The 22,444-nt window shown below is 50.2% G+C and overlaps 1 protein-coding gene across 2 annotated transcripts; it reads left to right on the forward strand.

Annotated features, from left to right (window-relative positions):
• The first annotated feature begins 3,616 nt into the window (after positions 1-3,616).
• Positions 3,617-21,123, forward strand: CBX6 (chromobox 6). 2 transcript variants are annotated; one of them, XM_084206012.1, is made up of 5 exons: positions 3,617-3,699; positions 3,849-3,892; positions 4,039-4,104; positions 4,321-4,387; positions 12,370-21,123. In XM_084206012.1, the coding sequence occupies exons 1-5, from the start codon at positions 3,631-3,633 to the stop codon at positions 13,339-13,341; spliced, it is 1,218 nt and encodes a 405-aa protein (XP_084062138.1). In that variant the 5' UTR covers positions 3,617-3,630; the 3' UTR covers positions 13,342-21,123. The 2 variants fall into 2 exon arrangements, with proteins under 2 accessions (XP_084062138.1, XP_084062139.1); XM_084206013.1 differs by having other exon boundaries at positions 12,424-21,123.
• Positions 21,124-22,444: the final 1,321 nt, after the last annotated feature.

A 22,444-nucleotide genomic window follows, 5' to 3' on the forward strand; every position in this document is an offset into this window, starting at 1 on the left:
GTGAAGTTGTAAGAAACTGCAGTGCAGAGTTACGGGAAAGCCTGCTCTGGAGATTGTGTCTTCATACCTCTGCCAAAGCTGCAGAGGCTGGCTGGTACTAGAAACAGCTTGTCCTTTTGCATGCATGTGTTGGCTGGATTAAAGGTTAATCTGGGCAGTCCTTTTTTTAATAATCTGTTGCTATGCCACCCCTCTGTTCCGTGCAGTGCAGCTGACTTGCCTTGCACAGCTCTCCCCATTGGATGCCTGAGAACAAGGGCAATTGGTGAAAGGGGAAACCACAAGGGTTGAGCAGTTCGATGTTCTCTGAGAAGCAGAAAGTGAAATGCAGCCTGTGTGACCCCTGTGATGGCAGTCACTTCCTGTCTGTTCAGTGCCAACAGCTTCCCTGCCCTTCACAGCATTTTGCTTGCTGAGCAACTGCTTTGGAAATGAGGATGAAGAAATCTGGAGGACTTGTGTAATCATCCTAAGCCAGTGGAAGCCTGGGCTGCTGGGCCTGCTTTGGGATCTCCTAAGCAGGCCCCAGGGATGTCATAGCATCCCACTGGTGTAGGCACAGCACAAACCCCATGGGCCTTCTCTCTGCTGCATCAAAAAATGACTGGGCTGGAGGGCTGGTTGTTCGGGCCACTGCTGAGCCACCCGTAACTGGTGTGCAGGGTCAGCTCCAAGGGACCTGCCTTCGCCTCTGTGTGTTTCAGAGTGCAGAAGGAAATCCCTGCACATATTCACCTGGATGCCCATAGTGCCAAGGGTTTGCTTGGAAATGTACACGGCATTGGCTTGAGGGGCTGGGCTGTGTGCAGCTGTTCCTAGTAGAGGTGAGGGACTGACCATTTGCTTTCCAAAATCTGCTGTTCCTAACAGTGACCTCACTGGAGTGAAGAGCAGCAGAGTCACTTAATGAACCCTTGGAGCTTTTCTCCTGGAGATAAGTGCTGCTACTCCTGCCAGGTCCACAAAAAATGAGCTTGGAGGCAGCTACTGACTTTGAGCAGGTGAGTTTCCCATTATTAAGTGTTATTTCAAAAACACTTAAAAATTCTCTCGCACCGGCTGCTGTCACCCATGCCCCTACACCGCTGACCAGGGGTTTTGCTGTGAAAGATCTTGTTGCTCTCCTAAAGCTTATTGCTTCCAGACACTGACTTCCTAGTAAGAAGTGCTACAGTGTATCCTATGGCACCAGAGTTTTGCCGGCAGCGAGTTGCAATAAAAATATTTTATTTCAGTGTCTGTAGTGAACAATAGCTTGTTCAGGGAGGGCTGTCTTCCCAGGTGGGTTGGGATTTTTTTAAAGTGTTTTACTAGAAATGTGAATGAAACAAAGGAAATGCCCAACAATGCCCTGAACAGCTGGATATTCTGCTACAATTTTGCTTTGTGAGAGTACAAGGTAGATGAAAGTGTTAGGCCATACCTGTGCAATGGCAGCTTGCAGTGATTTGAGCAGTGGCTGTGGCAGGAAAGAAGGTTCTGCTGACAGGTGGAAGGAGAAAATAACTAGAAAGAGCACATGGAGCTCTCTGAAAAGCTGCTGCCCCTTCTGGTCTGTGGATCACGGTGCCTTTTGCTCCTGTCCTGAGGCAGGCTGTGCTATTTGTGACCCACACATCTGTTTGGGGACAAGGCCACCAGTCTTGGTTGCTGCACATGTGTTTGTGTAGCCACGCAAAGACTTTTCACCCTTTTGATTTAAGGGTGCCTACTTTTGGGGGTGGAAAGCTCAGTCGGTAGTTGAAAGCTCAGTTTCTTGACACTCAGCTACAAATGTAAAAGGAGTTGTTTAAACAAAGTGAGCAGTAACAAATGCTAATTTAAACGTGGATGCTGTTAATGAACACTTAATGTGCAAAGTTAAAAAAGTGAAAAGCAAAATGCAATGGGTGTGATGGACTTGTTCTTTTGGAGTCACCTTTAAGTGTATGAAGAACTGAAATTTAAAAAAGGTGGTGTCTAGAGAAAAGGGGCAGTCCAGAAGGACTTGACCCACTGTAGGGGAGATCTCGTTTTGGACTTTTTTCTTGCCTGGCCTGTGATGCCAAACACCTGAGAAAGGGCCTCTTAGAGCCTATGCTCGAAGTGAGGGGTATGACCTAAATGCAGAATTAGCAGTGATGAAGCACGCTGTGTTTCAGTCCCTGACTGCAGAAACACGTCCTTCTCCGAACTGGTCACATGTCCTGAACCAGGGTCTGTGGGATTGTCTCCATCGACATCCAGCAACCTCTCCACTAACCCCACTGCAGATGGGGACAAGGCAGTGGGAAGCACATCCTCTCCTGAGTCACTTTTCCTCTGGGCAGAGAGCTTGTGTTGGCTGCAGTACTTCAGCTGCTAAGGTGAAAAAGAAAAAAACACTCTGAACAGATCTTGCCTGAATCACAGGCAGTGAGGAAAACATTCATTTTTGAATGTTGTCTGCCTGCCTTGACTTTGGGAAATCCATCCCTACTAGAACTGATATAATAGCCATAATATAGCTGTTTCCAGAATTTCCTCCTTCTGGGTGAAACCCCTGAGTAAGAGGTGGAAAGGGAATGTGAATGCAAATGTAGAAAGGGTTGGTGAGGGTCACAGGGGCTGTGAGGGGTCCCTGCCAGCACAGCTGAGGAGCAGGTAGCAGAGGGATTCCAGCACTCTGCAGGTACCTTGCTGGTCATGGTGGATTTAGAAAGAGCAGCAAATGCAGGACAACTGTTCCCTCTAGCCCTCATCACAGCTCCCACTTTTTCCAGAGGGTATCTGAAATGCACAGCCTCCTCACCCAAAAAGCAGGTGAGAAAGCAGAACGGGCCAGATAAGGTCCTCCAGGTAAGGGTGGACCCTGCATTCCACACAAATACAGCTTCAGGGCCATGAACTTCCACTTTGAATCACAGAGAATGATTTCTGACTGAGATTTTTGTCTTTTTAGCACCTGCAAGAGACTGTAAAGTATGCTGCAAATTAATTAGGGGTTTGCAGTAATAGTCAGGGCAGGGAATTCCTCTAAGTGACTTAACATTTTTCTGGTTTCCTTACAGGTTTATGTAGCATGCTTGGCCCATTTACCTTGCAGCACCTTACACTGGCTCAAAAATTGTACCTTATACTGGCACACACTCACACGGGCTAAACGGAATAAAACACAGAAAAAGGAAAGAAAATATTTAAGCGCCTTTATTGCTAGTTTTTGCCTTGGTACGTGCTTCAAGGCTGCCTGCTTCCTTGCTGGGGAGAGCGGGTGACGGTGCATCTGCAGCGGGAGAAGAAGAGGCTGCCGCCATTGTTTTAAGTAAAAAAAAGGCCCCGTTCGGGCGGGAAGGGGCAATACCGCCGCCATGCCGGGGATCTGCCCGGGCGGGATTCGATTGGCTTCCGTTCGCTCCTCTCCTCGCTGCGCGCCGTCCCACGGGCCCGGGGCTCCGCGCCCCCCGCGCTGCCCGGGCCGCGGCCCCTTTAAGAGCCTTTACCCACGGGGGGGCGGGTCACGCGCGGCCGCGGCGGGAGGGGGCGCGCGGGCGTGCGCGAGCCGGCGGCGGCACGAGGAGGGCGGGGCCGGGGCCAGGGGGCGGGGCGGCGCGCGCGGGCGGGCGGGATTATTATGGGCTGTGGGCGCCGCCGCCGCCGAGGGGGAGCAGCAAGATGGAGCTGTCTGCAGTGGGGGAGCGCGTCTTCGCCGCCGAGTCCATCATCAAGCGCCGCATCCGAAAGGTGAGGGGCCGCCCTCACTGGGGCTGCGGGACTCCCCCCCAACCTCGGTCCTCGCTGCCGGGCCCCGGCCGCGCCGCTGGCCCGCCCGCCGGGCCCCCGCCTCACACCCCCCCCCCCTCCCCCCCCGTCTTCTCCCCCGTGTGTTGCAGGGGCGCATCGAGTACCTGGTGAAATGGAAAGGCTGGGCCATCAAGTGAGTGTATCCCGCCCGGGCTGCGGGGATGGGGGGCATGGGATGGGGCGGAGTGGGATGGAGGGGGAGGTATCTGTGTGCGCGGCTGCGGGGGGATTTGGGCGCTAACCGCTTCGCCTGTCCCCTCGCTGCTCCCGCCCCGGCAGGTACAGCACCTGGGAACCCGAGGAGAACATCCTGGACTCCCGCCTCATCGCCGCCTTCGAGCAGAAGTGAGTGTTCATCCCCCACCCTGGGCTGGGGGGGCTGCAGCAGCAGGTTTGACTTTGGGTGGGCGAGCGGGAAACAGCGTCCAGACGTTCCTTTTTTTTTTTCCGGTTTTTTTTCCTCTGGTTTTGTTTTGTTTTTTTTTTTCCCTTTAACTTGTATGTTTCTGTTTTTCCCTTTGGGAAAAGTTTTAACTTCTTGAAAAATTTGATTCCCTAAAGGGAACGAGAACGTGAGCTGTACGGGCCCAAGAAGAGAGGACCTAAACCTAAAACTTTTCTGCTGAAGGTAACTCTTAATTAAATAACTTAGGCCTAGCAAAAAAAAAAAATCTCTCAAACCTTGCTGGTGCGTGCCCTTGGAAGGACTGGACTTTCAAGTGACTTGTGCCTGATGCCTGGCTCTGGGAGCGCGGGGAAAACCCGACAGGAAAGGGGGGGTGGGCAGAGGCGCAGAAGCGTGTGAGGGGAGAGCGCGTGTGCGTGCGACGGGTGCCTCAGCAGGACGGTCAGCACACGCAGATGTGCCTGGTGAGCCTGCAGTCTCTTTTTCCAATATCCTCTCCTTCTCGTGGCCTTCTGTTGCCGCAGTGGAGAGCTAGCCAGTCTTGTTCCCTCTTCCTTCAGCAGGCTGTTCCATCCAACCCGTGCCCTGCAACTTAGCAGGGTGCTGAGCGGTCAGGCAGCAGAGGCGGGAATCCCACTGCCACTTGTGCTCCTCTGATAGCATTTAAGGATGTAGGTGCTCCACGGGAGTTTCATGAAGGGTTCATGCTTTGATCGGTAAACTGCAGGCTTGTTTTGCTTTTGCAGAGGGTGGGGGGTGGCTGGGAGGAGGAGGAGTGTTTCACCTCTGCATAGGAAGGTAGCTGAAGTTTCCAGTTCTTTTCTGATAGACTCAGCATCTCTGCAAGATGTCGTAGCATCTCTGTTTGCTTGCAGAGAAGAGCAAGGAGGGTAGTCCCTAGTGCAGGCCTACTTGCTCAGTATTTTTACCTTTTTTTTTTTAATTAAGAACTCTGCTAGCTGCATGACTGTTACATGAGCTCTGTGAATTTATTAGTTTACAGATTAAATGCCTTGCTCTACTTCCCTCCCCTTCCTCTCCAGCTGTCACAATCTCAGGCTTATGAGCATAGAAAGAACATACCTTTGTACAGTTTAGAGAGATGAGCAAGTCTGGAGTTCCCCTGGTTTTATTCTGATAGGAAGCCCTGGAACAGCCAGTGTGGACCCTGTAGTAAGGCATCACTATCACCAAGTCATCCTGTGGCTTTGGGCAAGTCACTTAGGCTTTGTGCGTGTTTCCCCATCTGTGAAACAGGTTAATACTTCCCTTTGCCTGGCAGCAGTAGGAGCTTTACTCAAGTCAGCACAGCACTTTTAACTGCATGAGCACCAGAAAGCACAGTGAGGAGTAGGGTGTCACCTCTTCTCTGCTTTGAGAGGGCTTAATGAAGCACACAGAAGAAATGCAGGAGCAGGCGTATTCTGATGCTCTGCGTGAAACCCAGGGGACCATGGTAATCCTTGGGAAGTCCTGCTGATGGAACTGTCCTCCCCGGTTGCCTGTTTTTCTGCTAACAGTGTTCTGTATCTGTAGCCTGAGAATTACAAACATACCTGATAATGTGCTACCTCTTATGCTGTATTGAGGGAACACAGACTAGTTGGCTTTCCTCTTTCTGGCAGTCATGCATTAAATGTAACTTTTGTGTTTAAATTTCCAACAATGCAAAGGAACACTTGAAGGGAAAATCACCAGCTTGAAATCGTCCTCTGCCTGCATTAAAAAATTCTGGTATTTGTAACACCTGACACTGTTCAGAGCTGTAGAGCGGTGACTATGCTATGTGTAATCACTTTCTTTTATTTTTGATTCTGTGTGTGATATGGCCATATCTATTGCCATATCACTCATTAAAAAAAAAAATTACTCATTCTCACTCATTAAAAAACCAAAACCAACCCCCGAACTCAAAACCCACTCATTGCTTCTCTTTTCCCCTTACCCTTTAAAACTCCCCTAAACTTAACGTGAATTATTCAGCAGCATCCTTTGAATCACATCCGTGACGTGTTTCTGTGGCACATCTTCCTCCTGCCAGCTCCTCAAATGGTAATGGAAACCTGTAGGTTTGCAGAGCTGGCTTGGTACTTTGTAGAAGATGACTCGTGATAGGGAGCAAGATCAGCTCTCCTGAAGGCTGGTGCCACGTTGTGGGAGAGGCTGGCAGGGCAGAGTGCTACCACTGCTGCTTGGTTTGCACCTCTGGGAAACAGAGCTGGTGGAACTGTTAGTCCTCTGACTTGCTGTTCCTCTATGACTTCGGATCCTACCCTAAAAATAACACCCCAGACCAGGCAGCAAAAAGTAACTCTGTCTGAGCCAGCCCCATCTGAACTTGTTTGAGCTGTGTTCAGGCAAACCACAATCGACACAACTGCAGCTAGAGTTACGACAGAGACAGCGAGATGGTTTGTAACTTAATTTTTCTGACCCCTGAAGATGCGCATTTGACCTCTTCTAGCCCTGCAGCACTGGTTCTGCTGGGGGAGGAGTGGGATTGGGTTCTGCCTCGTGCATTGCTAACAGTATTTTCAGTTCTTTCAGCTGCAGAATCTCTTGCCAGTGAGAATTTCGGAAGCAGGGGAAGAAATTTGATTCTTGTATCCCAGAGGGAGTATTTGGAGTTGGCAGTTAGAACAATATTCTTTTTGATCTGTTAACTGAACAGATTAGGCCTGGATGCAATGATGTTTAACCAGAAATCTGGCCTAGGACTGCTTTGATGGAGTAGTCTGCCCTTGACTGGGTGGCTTGCTAGGATTTTTCATGTGTATCGGTGCTTAAACTTGGGCTTCTGAGTCTCCAGAATGGCATCAAAGTGTCCTGATATGCCACTCAGTCCCTTGTCTTGTGTGGGTGTTTTAGCCTGCAGTTGGGACTAGGTTTATCCTGGGATTAGTTCTCAAAAGTTGCAGATAGGCACCCAGGGGGATTTGCAGAAAGCATTCCAGCAGGTTAGTGGCCCACGCCTTTGGAAAAGCTTTGAAAAGCTGCATCTTCGACCACCTGCTGCCTTTGAAAGCCGGGCTCCTGTTTCTGAGAGCTGTCTAACACTTGCCCTTTCGATCAGACTGCAGAGGCACATCACAGTTCAGGCTTTGTAATATCGCTTTCAAGATGGCCGGTGTTGAAAGCGACCCCTGCAAACTTCAACTGCACAGTTTTGGGCAGGAAATGGGTCTTTATCCTTTGCATGCTTGGGGCAAACTTTCCCACAGCTGAGTTCAGGCTTGGCAGGAGACTGTGATTCTTGGGAGGCTGCTGGTGTGCTGCAGCCCTTTGGTGAGCAGATGGGAAACAAAGTTCTTAGTCTGAAACAGGCAGCACTGTGTAAGGCTCTTCAGGTGTCTGGCAGAAGTCATCCTTGAGGACAGGCCCTTCAGCATGGATGCTGGTGTGAGGTTACAAAGAGACATAGCATGTGCTGTAGTGATCTTCCTCTTTTTCTCCTGCTCGATTTGCTCTTTTTATTTCACTTTTTTCTCTAGGCACTCTGCTGTGTGGAATGCAAACCTCACCAACTCATCTAATAAAGTCTAGCAAATGCTATTCAGAGACAGAGCCTGATCTGCAAGCTCAGTGGGTGGCTGGCAAAGACCCCTAGTTGGGGTGGCCATAAATACTAAGGTGACAGGAGTGAAGAAGGTTAATGGGAAGGAAGAAGTAAGGGAGAACAAGGGTAAAGGGATTCTTAGTAGGAGAGTGGGGGAAGAAGGGGCTGAACCGCATGGTGCTCTGTCCTTTCGCCCTCTCTTGAACTCCAAAGCTGGAATTGGGTTTCTTTTGATCTCCTCCCTGTTCGTAAATTATCCTGAGTAATTTGAAAACAGACCGTTCCTCTTTTGTGGCATTTTGTTCCCAATCCAGAGGGAAACTGTAGTTTATGGCAGTGTTGCTTGGGAGAGCTGTGCTATGAACTGGCTTGCTTTTGCCTTGTCACTTGGAAGACTGCAGAAGAAAGAGGGTGATAAAAAGGCAGAATGGCAGCCAAAAAGGGGAGAGAAGAGCTCTTGCAAATGCTGTTGGGAGCAAAGACTGTGGGAATGCAGGTGGAGAATAAAAGACAAAGCAGAGCCAGTAATTTATGAGAGAGTAGCGCTACTATGGTGTGGCAGCACTACTGGAATTGGCGAAATTTTAAAATAATTCACTAGAAATCCACTGCCTTACAAGGTCTTTGGTTTGTTTTTTTCTTCCAAATCGTAGAGATTTTGATACAAATCAGGTAAGAGAGGCCTTTCTAAGCACGTGTCTGTGTACGTGCTTGTGTGCCTCGGTGCGTTAAGGGAATGAATGAACAAATATGCTTGCTGGGCCTCAAGGGACACTTATTCAGAAATAGTAGGGAATGGGGGAGATACACTAGTTCCCAGGGGCAGTGAGGGGGAGCTGTACAAGATAAATAAAGGTGATACATATCCCAGACGGGAAGAGGGGGAAGGGAAGCAATCCCAGCAATTGGCTTGCTCTCATGACAGAGCACTGCAGCAAGCTTCCAGAAACTGCATCCTGATGTAGGCTGAGCTGTAAGCAGAGAATGAATTACTTCGTATACATGCTGAGTACCTCTTCAGCAGTGAGCACATCCTGCTGGTGAAAGCAGCAAAACCTAGAGAGGTGGTTTCTGTGTGGAAAACTCGTGAGCCGAGGAGCAAACTGTGGTGACACAGCTCAAAGGATTCAGCAGGTTTGTTTTTCAAAGACCTTATCGTCATATGGCTTGTGATTGTGATCGAGGAATGGTTCCAGAGCAGGGAGAAGTGCATTTCCAGCAGATAAAACTGAATGTTGAGTCTTCTCCAAACCAAAGGTAGCAAGCTGGTTAATCTAAAGTTGGAAGCAGGGGAAGGAGAGCCTCTATGCTGTCCTCTGCAGGGGTGAGGTTCATGTAGGTGATGCCTGAATAAACCTGATCCTGTGGTAGGAATACTGAGCTTCCCAAGTGAGAAAGCTCTGGGGGCTGGTCTTAGATAAAGCATCTGATACGATTTTTCTTGAAACCTTACCTGGAAAAACAATCTCAAGGTAAGCTGAATATTTGCATAATGCTCTTTGGAACTTGCATTGAAGCTGGTCACTGGGGATAGCAGTGTAGCAGCAGGGGAGGATTGTTGGGCCCTAACTTAACCCTCTCTGTTAATAATCTGACTAAAGTATCAATGCTGTGTGTAGACCACCTGGACTCTACTGAAGTTGGAATTTAATAAAGGCAGATAGCTGAAACATGAATTAGAAACAGCTTCAGCCTTGAGAAAGTGCCCCAGAAGTAACTGGACACGCAGACACATGGCACATAAATGAGACCCACTGGTTCTGGCACACTGGAAAAGTCCAAGCCATGTACCAGGGCTCTGCAGTAGCTGCTGAGCAAGCACAAAACCAAGACAGGTCTCTCTGTGAAAACAGGCCAGGAACTGATTAATGTGTGCAGAAAGAGAAAGTAAAAGCAACAGGGCAGTGGAAGTGACCAGGTAGTAACCATCGCAGCATTATCACTTTGTTTAATGTGGCTGATGGGAAGCTTTGCTCAGGAATTTTTGGGGTGTATAAGGAAACTGAGGGTGTTTGTGACTGCTTCCCCCACACTTCTGGGAAGCTGCCTTCTTTCTCTCCTGGGTGATGGAGGCCGTACTGGTGGAAGGTGGCAATTAGATTTGACTTGGAGCAGAATGGCACAGAGGGGGCAGAACTCCTCACTCGAAGGCATGACTAAGGGCTAGGCAATTAATCTGAAAGATGTGCAGTGTTGGCAGTGGGAGAGACTCTGAAGGACACCTGCGTCCATCCACTGAAGCTGTAGAAGGATTTTCAGTGATGCATCTGTCTGTAGCCTCTGCCTGGCTTCCCTGTCCTGTATTTTGGAATGGGATGTTTTGCATTTTGCTCTTGGTTCAGCAGTGGTAAATTGGTAAGAAACCCAAAGCACAAGAGCAGCAATGCTGGAAGGGCTGGCTGTGGTGTGGAGCAGGATGAAAAGGAGCAAATTTGTTAATTCAGGCTGTGCTGGTATGTAATGTCAGAAAGCAAACTTTAGCTTGTCCTTATGTCTGCCACCTGCTTCGGAGGGACCCATGAAGAGATGGAGTAAGCACAGCCCAAACGTGCATTTGCCTATGCCCTCCTGACTGGGTCTGCAGTGTCTCCAATTGTGTATTGTGTATTGATTCGAGGCGGAGAGTTGATGTGTGGTGCAGGGAGTTATCCGGTCCTGCTGCTGGGCTCAGGCCTGTACGAGGCCTGTGACAGGAACTGTGTCTTACTTTCTCAACAGTTTGGGGCATGGAATAACTTGATGGACATGAGGATGCTTTCTGCTACAGCAGAAAAAATGTTGGGGATTGTGTGTGCTGGGAACACTTCCCTTTAGCTAGGTGGCAACAGCCCTGTTTGTTAATGTGCAGAGTGGCTGTGCCTGCCTTGGGGTTGGGCTTACTTGTCTCTGTTTCTTTGTCAGTTGGCTGACACAGAGTCTAGGTCCCCAGTCAGGATGAGCCTTCAGTTTGTGTTTTCTTGTACAGTCAGAGGAGGCCTCATTTTTGCAGTCCTTTTAAAGCCAGAATACAAGTAGTACTGAAGGCTGTGATCATCCAGTGTTAGTCAGGAGAGGAACAAAATGTCTTCACGTCTCCATTCTCTGCTCATTCAGGATCTTCTGTGGTTCCCATGGGTGTCTCTGTGGGAGAAGAGGGGCTCTGGCTAACAGCAAAGCTCTGGAGCTGTAGGCCCAGGACTTTGAGCTTTTTGTGCAGGGCTGGCTGGGCCCCTCGCTTAGATCTGTTAGATCCCTGCCTTTACATGCACATTTTTTTCCCCAGGCATTTCTCTGGTAGGAGGCACAGCCTGCAGGGTGACAAAGGAGATGGAGTTGAGTGCTAAGCTCTTAGTTGGCAAGAAGCCATCCCGATCTTGGCGTGTGCAAGGGGCAACGGGATGGAAAAGTTGGGGAGGAAAAGCAGCTGTCGTCTTCTAGCACTGCAGTTCTTTCTGTGCCCACGAGGTGGGGGAAGCTGCTCGCGGGATGGGCAGTCACAGGGTGGGGGCTCGCCTGTCCCCTCCAGGCCTGCGTGACTTCTACCTGAAGTCACCGCTGCTGAGAGGGAATATGGAAGGGGGCTGGCTTGAGCAAGTAGCGGGGTCCAGGTGGAAAGATGGGCTGTACAAGCAACAGTGCTCTGATGAGATGTGATGTAAGAATAGACTCTGGGTTTCCATGCCCAGAGGTCATACAGCACCAGCTTATCAATGAAGCTGTTGTTCCTGCTGCCAGAAAATGTTCCTGTCTCTGCTGCATGAACCAGGGCAGTTTTTGGCACCAGAAGAGCTTAAAAATATTGTTCCTCTGGCCTGGCTCTTGAGGAGGGCTGGCACAGAGCAGTTGAACAGGTGCTATTCTTGCTCTGGTCCAGTGCTAGGTTTCAGATAAGTATGGTGTTCAAAAGGACAAGTCAATCTCCTCTTAGGAGGTGCAGTTAAATTTTATTTGAATTCCAGCTGGCCTCATCTCTGGCTTTAAACATTGGACTTTGCTCTCGCAGCACAGTAAGAATGAATGACTTCCATGTGATCCTAGTTAAAAATCAGATCTCTAAATTTCTTGCGTTAAATGAAGGCAGCTCCATCAGACCATTCTCACCAGCCTCTATCTGTGTTCCTCAAGACCCCCTTCTACCACGCTTTTCAGAGGCAGTTCTCATTAGGCATTACTCTGCCTCTTCCCTCTTATCTCACATTCAATTTGTAGAGAACCTGGTACAATCCCTTTGTAAGTTTGGGTGCTGTCTCAGCACTGACAGCCTCAAGTGCCTAAGATGATGCTGGCTCCTTTGGCTGATAGTGGAGGGTTGTGCACTTTGATGACAACCAAGGGGGGCTTTGGAGACCATTAACTCTAACCCTGAAACATGCCTGGGAAGTCACAGTTTCTCCCTGGGGAAAGCATGTGTCAACAGGGGTACAGCCTAGGGAGACATCAGCTGCCCAAAAATGATATAGGTAGTGCCCTATGTCTCTCTGGGGGCTGTGCTGGAGCTATCAATAGTTTGTAGGTGTGTATCTGTGCTTGTCATTGATGTTGGGTATAAATGTGTCATGGTGCTGCCGGTAAGTGCTTGGCCTGAAGTGAGCAGTGCCCGATTGGAGATCTGGCTGCAGCTAGGCTGCCTCTCTGACCCTGTTTGTTTTCTTTCTCCCCACCACCGCAGGCTCGGGCCCAAGCGGAGGCCCTCCACATTGGGGATGTACACTTTTCTGTCAAGCCTGGTTCCAGTACCTCCTCTCCCAAACTCCACTCCAGCGCCGCGGTGCACCGGCTCAAGAAAGACATCCGGCGATGCCACCGCATGTCCCGGCGCCCCCTGCCCCGTCCAGATCCCCAGAATGGCGGGAGCGTGGGTGGCGGGGCTGGCATTCGTCCTCCTGTCTCACCCTTCTCGGAGACCGTCCGCATCATCAACCGTAAGGTGAAACCCCGCGAGCCCAAACGCAGCCGCATCATCCTCAACCTCAAAGTCATTGACAAAGGTGGGAAGCCAGCCAATGGGGCCGGGGGCCTGGCTCGGCCCAAGATCCCTTCCCGAAACCGTGTCATTGGCAAGAGCAAAAAGTTCAGCGAGAGCGTCCTCCGCACTCAGATCCGCCACATGAAGTTTGGCACCTTTTCGCTCTACAATAAGCCATCTGCTGCACCTACCCCCTCTCTGGAGGGCAAGGGGGAGGCTGAAGGCTCCCAGGCAGCTTCCTGTGGGCTCATTATGGGCTCCACCCCCTATGATGCCCCCAGCTCCAGCTCCTCTGGCTGCCCATCACCTGCTCCCCAGTCCTCCTCCGACCCAGATGATTCCCCTCCAAAGCTGCTCCCTGAGACCCTCAGCCCAGCCATCCCCGACTGGCGTGAGTCAGAGGTCCTCGACCTCTCAATCCCACCTGAGTCAGCTGCCACCAGCAAGCGTTCTCCCTCGGGAGGGTGCAGTGGGGGGCAGGCTCCCTCCTTGTCCCTCTCCTCTTCTGACCCGGAGCAGGAGGCTGGCGACTGGCGTCCTGAGATGTCCCCTTGCTCTAATGTGGTGGTCACAGATGTCACCAGCAACCTTCTCACTGTAACCATCAAGGAGTTCTGCAATGCAGAGGATTTTGAGAAGGTGGCGGCGGGCAGTGGTGGAGGAGGCAGCAAGTGAGCAACCAGGTCCCCCCACTCCAGGGGTGTGGGGGGAGCTCTACCTGAGAGAAGTCGTGGTGCGAATGGCTGTCCTTAGTTCTCTCCTTCTCCCCTTGGCTGTCCCTATACCCTCACTGCCACCCTTCCTCCTCCTTTCCTCCTGCCCAATTCCTCTTGCCTGGAGGCTGGAGTGTGTCAGTGGGGGCATGGGAGCACCCACTGTTCCTGGGTGTTGGTACTGCTAGGAGGAGGCAGGGAGGGTTGTGGTGGGGCTGGGGAGTGGTTGTTTGTCCTTGAATGTGGTGTTGTCCAACGGGCGGTGGAGCCTTTGGGGCTGAGGGATGAGTGAGCATGTGTCTGTGTGCCTGTGCAGGTGGTGAGGAAGGTGCTGCTCTTCCTCATTCCCCTCCTATCTTTGACAAAAACTGAAGAGGAGCTCCAAACCTGGGAGGAGAGGATGCAAGAGGATTGGAGCCCTTGCCCATGTCCTCCAGATCTTCTCCCACAACATGCATGCAGACTCTTCCATTGTTGTTTCCCCCTTGCCATGACTACCATCCTGCCATCCTTCCCCTCCTGGCCTGCGGCCTGGATCTGCCCCCTCCTCTACTGTCCTTGTGGCAGTTGCTGATCCAGATGCCCTCAGAGTGAGGGAGGGAAGGACAGGTTAAATGTCATGCCTGGAAGGTGCTTTAGACAAAGCTGGGGTGGTGGGGGGGTGCCCCATGCAGCCTATGCCTCATATCGGCTTCCCCTTTCCTCTGACTATTGGTGCTACCTTGACAGTTGTATGGGTGCTTTCAGGTGCCCCGATCCCTCCTCCTGCATCTTCCAACCTGTTCAGCTCCTCAGAAGAAAGGGAGGAAAAGAGGAGTCTGCTTCCAGCCCATATCTTCCTTCTGATGTTCATCACTTGCACTTGTTTGGGAGAGAGGGGCATGAAATGCCTTTCTCTGGTCCTTCTGTGGCGGAAGCGGGAGTGGGCTGTGCATCCATCCTTCAGTCTGCGGGAGGATGATGCCAACAGCGTGACGCTGCCCCAGCCGCGTGAGGCTGCTCTCCCACCTCGTGCGTAAGCTTCCCCCGGCCCTCTTTGCTTCTTCTTGCTCCTTCCAAAGGAAGGAGGGGTCGATGCTCAGGCAGGTTGGTTGTTCTTCCTGCCTGTTTTTGCCGCTCCTGCTTGGTTGTGCCCCTCCTGCTCTTCCCTCCCTCTGGTGGGTGGCCTGGAAGAGGTTTCCCCTTTGTCTTTTCAGCATCTGAAACAGCCCTTACAACTGTCAACCAAAGGTGCTCATAAGAAATACCTGTCTCTCTCACATCGCATGCATGTGCGCTGGATCTCTTCCCCCAAAGCTCCTGTGAGCTGATCTAGAAATTCCTTCTCTTCACCCCTAGCAAGTAGGAGGGAGTAAGACCACAGCTTGCTGTTTATTCCACAGCTCCCTCTTTCCCTGACCACCTTTGTTCACATCCAAAATAAGCTCTATTTTTTGCTTGCCATTTCTGGCTTGCTCTGTTTCTGTGTGGGTCCTAAGCTTCATGGTGAGAAGCCGTTCCTTTGCTCTGCTTTCTTCCTCTACTTGCACAGGACCGAGCTTGTAGAGGCAGGGAAAAGAGGTGCTGATGAACTGGTGGGAGAGCCTAACCCTCAGCCCTGTCTCTGGATGGGGCAGAGGGGTGTCACTTCTACATAACATGCTGCAGAGGTGAAAAGGGTGGAAAAAATTCCTCATGCCAGGGCTCATTTGCTTATAAGCCTGCCCTGGGCAGGTGAACACAAGTGGAATTGGCCCCTCTGGTGCTTTCACACAAGGATGTTCAGGAGCTGCTGGCTCTGAGGAGTGCTCTCCTGCAGTAGTGATTTTGTGGTTGTAGTGATCTGAGGATAGAAGGGAGGCAATTTGTGGGAGGGAAGTAATATTTGTCTGCCCAAGGGACGTTGTCAGGGTGGTGGAGGAATAGACCAGCTTCTGACCTTAATTAGGGCTTTTGTGCCCAGAGCGTGTCTATTCCCTGCCTCCAGCGCCTGGGTTGGTGTAATAAAATCTTTGCTGCCCTCCCCACAAACCTTGCCTTGCAGTGGGTGGCATTCCAAGCTGTGGGAAACGGTGAATTCACACCAGTTGTGGTTGGGTGTCTGTGCAGACAGTCTGAGGGGGATTCCAGGTGCTGTTAGCACCACCCTTGGTACACCTCTTTCTTTTTCTTTCCTTGGTTAAAGAGCTTAGTGGACTCTTCGGGGATGTGCTTTCATTCACAGTTGAAGCTAGGGGCAGGGAGAAAGAGACTTCCCTGATCCATTCACCAAGCTAAGGCTTTCTATAACTTGTTGGACTTGTGTGCGTGTCTGTGTTAATACCTGCTTGTATTTTTTGTGGGTGTTGGTTTTTGTTTTTCTTTGGTTTGGGTTTTCTTTTGCGCATCTTTCCTGTGCCTGGCACACCCAGGGATCCCTTATGTTAGCATAGCCTATCCATTTGACTGCAGCTTCAAAGATGAGCAGTTTGTAGGCATAGGAAAAAGCTCTTTCTTAGGAAAATAGCGAGGAGATTCTTCTCTTTTTCCTCCCCCTTCTGAATAAGAACTAATCTGTGGCTGTGAGGTAAGAGGAGCTGCTTTATGGGGTGGATGCAAACCGGCCAGTCACTTTAGGTTGTTAAGTTACTGTTTGGTGTGTATGTGGTGCTGTGTTTTGTTTTGTGGTATCACGGTTCTGAAAAAAGTGTTGAAGCGTTTAAGTGGGAGATAAAAGGGAACTTGAATAGGAAACTCTTGATGTGTTTTGGCCAAGATGTGTTGCTTGGCAGAATTCTTTTCCCCAGTGTCTCTTGTGTGGTGTTCTTTGGGGGCAAGGGGCAGGAATTGTTTAATTGAAGGGGTTTTGCCTTTCTCCAGAGTGGCAAGCAAGGGAACTGTCTGTGAAGAGTTAAACAGTGGGTCATTGTAGGGATGCTCCGCAAGGACCTTCTTCCTGCGGTGAGGAGATGAGGGGACTTGTTGCAGCAGAGAAACTCGTGCCGTAGATCCTCTTTGTGGAGGAAGAAAGGAGTATGATCCGGCTTGCAGACACAGCTCACCTGCTTGTGTGACAAATCCCTCCCTGGGTGGGTCACCGGGTGGGAACCAAACCCTGAACCTCTGGATCCGAAATGAGGATCCTGTGCTGGTTTGAGTTAGAGATTTGCTAACTTGAATGCAGCAGTAGCCTCAAGTTTCCTCAGGTGGACAAGACACTTGAGGCTGACTAACCTACCTTCGTATTCATGTGGGCTGTGCTCCTCCTTCTGAATTTTTGCCCTTGCTCCTTAATGGAGATAGGAAACAAGATTCGTCCGTGCCTTTTAAAATGGGCATGGAATTGAGGGAGGAGTTTATTTGAAAGTATCCCCTTCCTTTCCCCATAACCCTTAGGAAAAAAAATCAACAAAAACAGGGAAATATTCTCTGTGTCTGTGCCATGTTTGTTCTCGTTGTCGTGTTTTTAGAGGAGATTTTATGATGGAGTGGAAAAAGTGAAATGATTAGTTTTGCATAAAAAAAGAAAAGTTTTTTAAAAAAAATTTCTACAGGGAGAGAGCGAGAGAGTTTAAAAATGAATAATAAATGCAGTGATTGCACAAACTGTAGTGGTATTAGATGGTCCTTAGAGAAAAGAGTATTTTGTAGTATCGAAGCATGTGTGTCTGGGATGGTGTTTGGCTTGCTTGAACTGGAGGGAAAGGCATTCTAGGACTAAGCAGCGATCTCTGAGCTGAAAAGGCAAGTTGCATGTTGGAGGAACCCTGTCTACAAACCTTTCCCGTCCTTGCCTCCCAAGTGTTGGAGTGAGTTCCCTTCCCTCCCATACCTCTCCTGTGAGCTAAGGTGGAGTCTCCAAGTGGTTTTCTGGATCAGGCCATCAACATGGAAACAGTTGACTTACTTTGCATGCACAGCAAGCTGCTAACGTTTGGGGTTGGCATGTACCTTTCCTGCCAAGTTGCTGTCTCTTTTCCATCCCCTATATCCAAGCAGAATTAATCATGGTGGGCTTATTTCCTGGAGAGCAGATATGCCTCTCCTCTGTAAGGTTTCTTAAACTCCTTCCAATACCAGATGGGGCATGACATTTTTCTGTGTAGAACTCACCACATCAGGACAGAAAACTGAATCCCTTTGTTGTGTACTCTAACACCCCTTCTCTGACAGTTGCCAGGTCCCTAGAGGCAGATGAGAGCGCTGCCTTGTGTGCTCTGATTGTGTTGCTGAGGGACGAGCACCTTCTTCTCAAGGCCAGCAAATGCTGTAAGTTTTTAGGGTGGAGAGGGGAGAGGAACACTCTGGACTGTGCTCAAGTAGGGCAGCCTTCTTCTCCAGCTTCCTTTGGGATGGTGGGGAAGAGTTGCCTGAACGTTCCTTCAAAGCGAGGAGGCAGCTCTTGTATGCTGGCTTCCCTGCCCAAGATGTCTCTGGTGTTCATCTGGCACGTGGGAGTGACTGCAGGGAAGAGGGAAACCACCAGATGTTGGTGTCCTCACAGAAGATGGTAGGCAGGGACGCTTGAACAGCTTTTCTTGTCTGGACTTCTCTTGTGCCCTTTGCAGTGGCTTTGCAGTGGCAGATGACTGATGTCACGATGCTTCCCATAGCCTGGACTGCACTTGGAAAATTCTCTCTCTGCCCATCAAACTGTTGGTGCTTCCCATGGCTTTCAACTTGGAACAGAAACCTCCTGTCTCAGGCTCTCTTCTCAATGAGCAGCATGGGACTGGAGGGGCATGAAGCTAATGAGATACAAGCTCCTTTGGGGATGAAAAACAGAAATAGTGTGGTGAGCAGGCCCAGCTGTGGTGAGCCACTGCTTAAATTCTGTTTTCAAAAGAGAATGGGAGCATTTCTCTGTCTCCCCTTATTGAAGTTCCCAGGGAGATTTTGTGAAATATACAAATAAAAAAGAAAAAAAAATCAAAACCACAATAATGCTTTTTACCAGGAGGAGCTGTCTCTGAGCTGAGTCTTCCTAGGGATATCACTCCCTTCTCCAGCCCCTCTTTGTAGAGGAGGCTTCAGCAGCTCCCAGCATTTAGAGATTATCACCTCCCTGGGGACTTCCTGGCCGAAAGAGGTTGCCATGCTTGAAGGATGATGTCCTGAGTTCCCCATACTTCTGCCCACCCCAGGCTGTGGCATTAGTGGGGCTGCTCAGGAGCAGGTCCTTCTTCCCAGGGAGGTGTGACAAACCTGGAGTGCGTGTTTGGCTAAATGCTTATTTTCCCTTTTGCTTCCTTCCCCACCTTCTGACGAGACTTCTTCCTCCTTGCCTGGCACATCCTTTTACTCCAATGTCGCTTGCTTTTGCTGCATTTTTCAATTGCCCAATAATCACGCAAGAGCTGGGATCTTATTTACTTCTTATATATAAATATATGAATATAAAAAGCCTCCTTCCCCCCTTTCTCCCCGTCTCACCCACCACCCCATGCGCAGCCTCCCTGATCTCCGCTCTGAAGGCAATCTGCTGTAGAGGGTTAACTTGGGGTCAGGGATTCGGTGCCTCCTAAGTTCTGCTCCTTCTTGGCTTGCCATGGGTTTTCTGCCAGCTGTGTCACTGCCCTGTGTCTCTGTCCCCCTCATGCAGAGGGGATGGGGGTGGAGGAGACCATCCTGCTGAGGGTGCTGGCAGCCCAACTCTCGAGGTGTTTGCACAGAGATGGAGTGCTCAGTGTTGCTTCAGAAATTCCCTGCTCCTTGTCTGTGCTTCCTTCCCCAGGTAATTACAGGAAGTATCTTCATTTCACCAGTGCTCTGAGGTTGAGAAAATAAGTGTCTTTATTTTCTTTTAACTTCTGTTTTTGAGATCCTTCCCCAGAGTGCATTGTGTTTGGTTTCTTTTTGAGGGTGTAGATGGCAGGAGATGTTGGAGCCTATCTCCATCCTCACCTTTGCCTTTCCGTCCTCTGCTCCTCTCGCATTTTGCCATTGCCCTGCGTCAGATGGATGTGGTCGAAGATATTTGCACCCTTTTCTGTGCAGGGTCGGTCTTGGCACCAGGAGCCAACACACTGTGTTGTGTGGTGATTCTGAGGTGCCCTGTGTCCCACCTGCCTCACCTGTAAGCATGCAGCAGGACTCTTGAGTCCTTTCTTCCCTTCTGTAATTTTCTCCCTCCAGGAGTGGAGATACAGTCCTGTGGTGGTTGGCTGCCTCTGGCAGCTCTTCTGTGCATTCCAGCTTCTCTGTGGTGGGAAACGACGACTCCAGGGCCATCCAAAGCACAGTCCTTGGCCTGAGGGTCATTCCACCCCAGCTGAGCTCTGTGCTTTGAGCCCACACCCTCCAGGCACTGGCAGATGGAGGAGTGGGGTGCCCTCTGTGCCCCTGGGCTGTGTGGAGCTGGGAAGTGGGCAGCAAGCAGCATGCTGTGGCACAGGGAAAAGTAAGGTGACAGACCTGCAGCAAGGTGCAGTCAGAGCAGTGCCAGCTTCTGCAACGCTTCAGAAAATGTGTCTGCTGGGAGGAAAGGAGCATGGTGGGACATGCAGGCAAAGTGTTCGTTCCCATTGCAGGGCTCTGGTTCTTTACTTTATTCCTTGTTCAGCTGAGCACTTGGAGCTCACATTAAACCTCTGGAACACGGCTGGGTGGGTCAAAGCACTTCGCGGGGCTTCAGGGCCTCATAGGACTAATGGGGCTTTCCCATGCTCTCAAGCAGCCCCCCAGCTGGCCCCTGCTCTCTAGGGATACTGAGGGTTTTCCTCTGGGCAGAGCAGCAGGTAGGTGCTCTTGCACAGGTAGGTTGCTCTTCGGCTGCCCTGGAGGGAGCCTGCTGCTTCCAGCCCCCAGCTGCAAAGCGGGGGCAGAATCTTAGGTCAAGTTCTCAAGTGGAACAAAAAAATTAATCGTTGTGATGACTTTTTTTAGAAAAGAGTTGTCATGCCTGCACCTCCCCCAAGCAAATCAACTCTGTGTGCTGTCCTCCTTCTTCTTCTCCCCTGTGCCATTAAGCCTTGTACCCTCCCTAAGAATAGAGGAGACTCTCTGCTTTGGGATTTTTTTTCCCCCCATTTGTTTTCTTTTTGCATAGGAAGTTGTCTGCTGGTGGTGGAGGACAGGGGCCTGCTTCATCTGTTCCTTCCTTTCACCTTCCCCTGTGCCAAGCTTAGGCTCAAATGCTGCAGATTCCTGCAAACACTGAACTTGGAGCAGGCAAGTGACCCCACTGTGTTCTGTGGTACTTGGGTGCTTCGGATTCTGCCTGTGCTTGAGCTTTGGCAGCATCAGAGCCCTTCCTTCCTCTTGGGGAAGGTCAGCCCTAACTCCAAGTGCTGATAGTTCTGGTGCAACCCATCTGTCTCTTCATTTCCCCTCACTTGGCATACACAGTGAAGGTGGTAATTTTTTTTAATTTAAAATAAACCTAAATATGTATCTTGTAATTTTTTTTTATTTTGAAAAAAAAAAAGCATTTAAGGATTGTGCACGGATGAATTGTATATCTATATATTATTTTTTTTGTCTTGCAATTTTCATTTTAAATATAGTGTTTGTTCAGTTTTGTTTTGTTTTTTAATCCAGTTCCCAGCTGGCTAAACTCTGTCTAGAGTGGATGGGTGGGAGGCAGAGCCACTGGAAGGGTGATTGAATCACTCCTTCCCTTGGTGCTTCCTACAAGAAACTGGTTTGCTCCAGGTTTGGGGGTGGGGTTGTGCTAATTACTCTTGTATTCTTGTACATTTTGTTCTTTCTGCTGCTCTTGAATATTGTATCAATGCCAGAAATGGGGAGTTTAAAATTAAAACAAAAAATTAACCCCAATAAATTGTTACATTCCAAAACTTGTTGTTGTTTTCCTTGGGTGGGCTGTGATGTGTGGAGCTTGGGAGGAGGGCTATGGAAATGCTTGCCCTGAGCCAGCACAGATCAGCTCTGCAGTCAAACACAAGAATCCTGCACCTTTCTTGGGCACCATGGATCAGCCCTGGTTTGGTCTTTGGACCTTTCTGGACACAGAGCAGCTCTGAAAAAAAGACAAAGGAGTACTCTAGAATGTTAAGGGAAGAGGGAACATTTGGGAAGGCCAAGCTGTAGCAAGTGGAACCTGAACAACCCTCTTCCCAAGTGCTTTGGGGTCTCCCATGGGTCTCCCACATCACTTTCTTTTAATAATGGAATTAGATAAGGGTACAGCCTAGCACTTGGTGGCCGAAAAATGCTTTAGGCTTTTTCCAGCTCCATTACATGTGCTTAAGTACACTTTTTCACAACCTGATCTAATATGGTGAAAAATCTCCCTGTGTAATTGAAGCCCCAGATTCACTCCATCACCCTCCAGCCAGTAGCAGCTGCATAAAAAGGCTCAGCTGAACTTCTCGGTGGGGAGTGCTGGTGGTAGGAGGTATGGTGGGGAAAGCAAGTTGCTTTTGGACAGAGAGGTCCTGCAGGCAGGCAGGAGAGAAGGGCAGGCAGCGCTTCTGGGTGCTGGGAAAGGGCAGTGTCTGGGTACAGCTCCAACCAAAGCTCCCTCAGGGCTGCCCTTCAGGAGCATGTGATAAGGTCTCACCCGGAGGGGAGATTGGGCTCAGCTGGGTGTTCCTTGGACAGAGTTGCTGCCTTGAGATGCTTCTGCAGTGTCTGAATTTTGGAAAGCCACGGTAGGGCCTGCTCCAGTGGTGGCATGGCTGGCAGCAGGGAACGCTGCCCACCCAAGCCAAGCACAGTCCAGGTGTCGTTCATGTCATGGTATTGGCTCACCTTGCCTCTTCTGCATGCCAAAACACTCGCAAAGCCAGCACTCCCTCCTCCCTTGCCCCCTAGGTTTGCCCAGAAGCCAGTGGGTTTTTGGCTGGATTTGAGAACTCCAAATGATGCCAACTGTCACCCAATGCTTTCTGGAGCAGGAGGAAGGCTGGAGAGACAGATCCCAGCCTGACTGAACAAATCCAATGAAGTCCTGCAGCAGCATCCTGGTGCAGGCAGACCCAGTAACCAGGGCAAGGTGATGCAAGTCACATCTGCGGGGCTGAGAAACCTGGAAATAAAGAAGCCAGGATTTCCATGCTCTGTAGAACGTGCAGATCCCCAGGAGCCTTCAGATCCTGGGGAGCTGCAGGTTCTACAGAGCATGGAAGGAGACAGTGGAGCTG

The sequence above is a fragment of the Fringilla coelebs genome, assembly GCF_963513975.1.
Source record: "Fringilla coelebs genome assembly, chromosome: 5".
NCBI classification, from domain to species: Eukaryota; Metazoa; Chordata; class Aves; order Passeriformes; family Fringillidae; genus Fringilla; species Fringilla coelebs.

Excerpts from the sequence above, each read along its gene's own strand:
- CBX6 (XM_084206012.1), top strand. The coding sequence starts at position 3,631 with ATGGAGCTGTCTGCAGTGGGGGAGCGCGTCTTCGCCGCCGAGTCCATC. Across the intron at positions 3,893-4,038 it reads TGGAAAGGCTGGGCCATCAA|GTACAGCACCTGGGAACCCG; the intron begins GTGAGTGTATCC and ends CCGCCCCGGCAG. Across the intron at positions 4,388-12,369 it reads CTAAAACTTTTCTGCTGAAG|GCTCGGGCCCAAGCGGAGGC; the intron begins GTAACTCTTAAT and ends CCACCACCGCAG.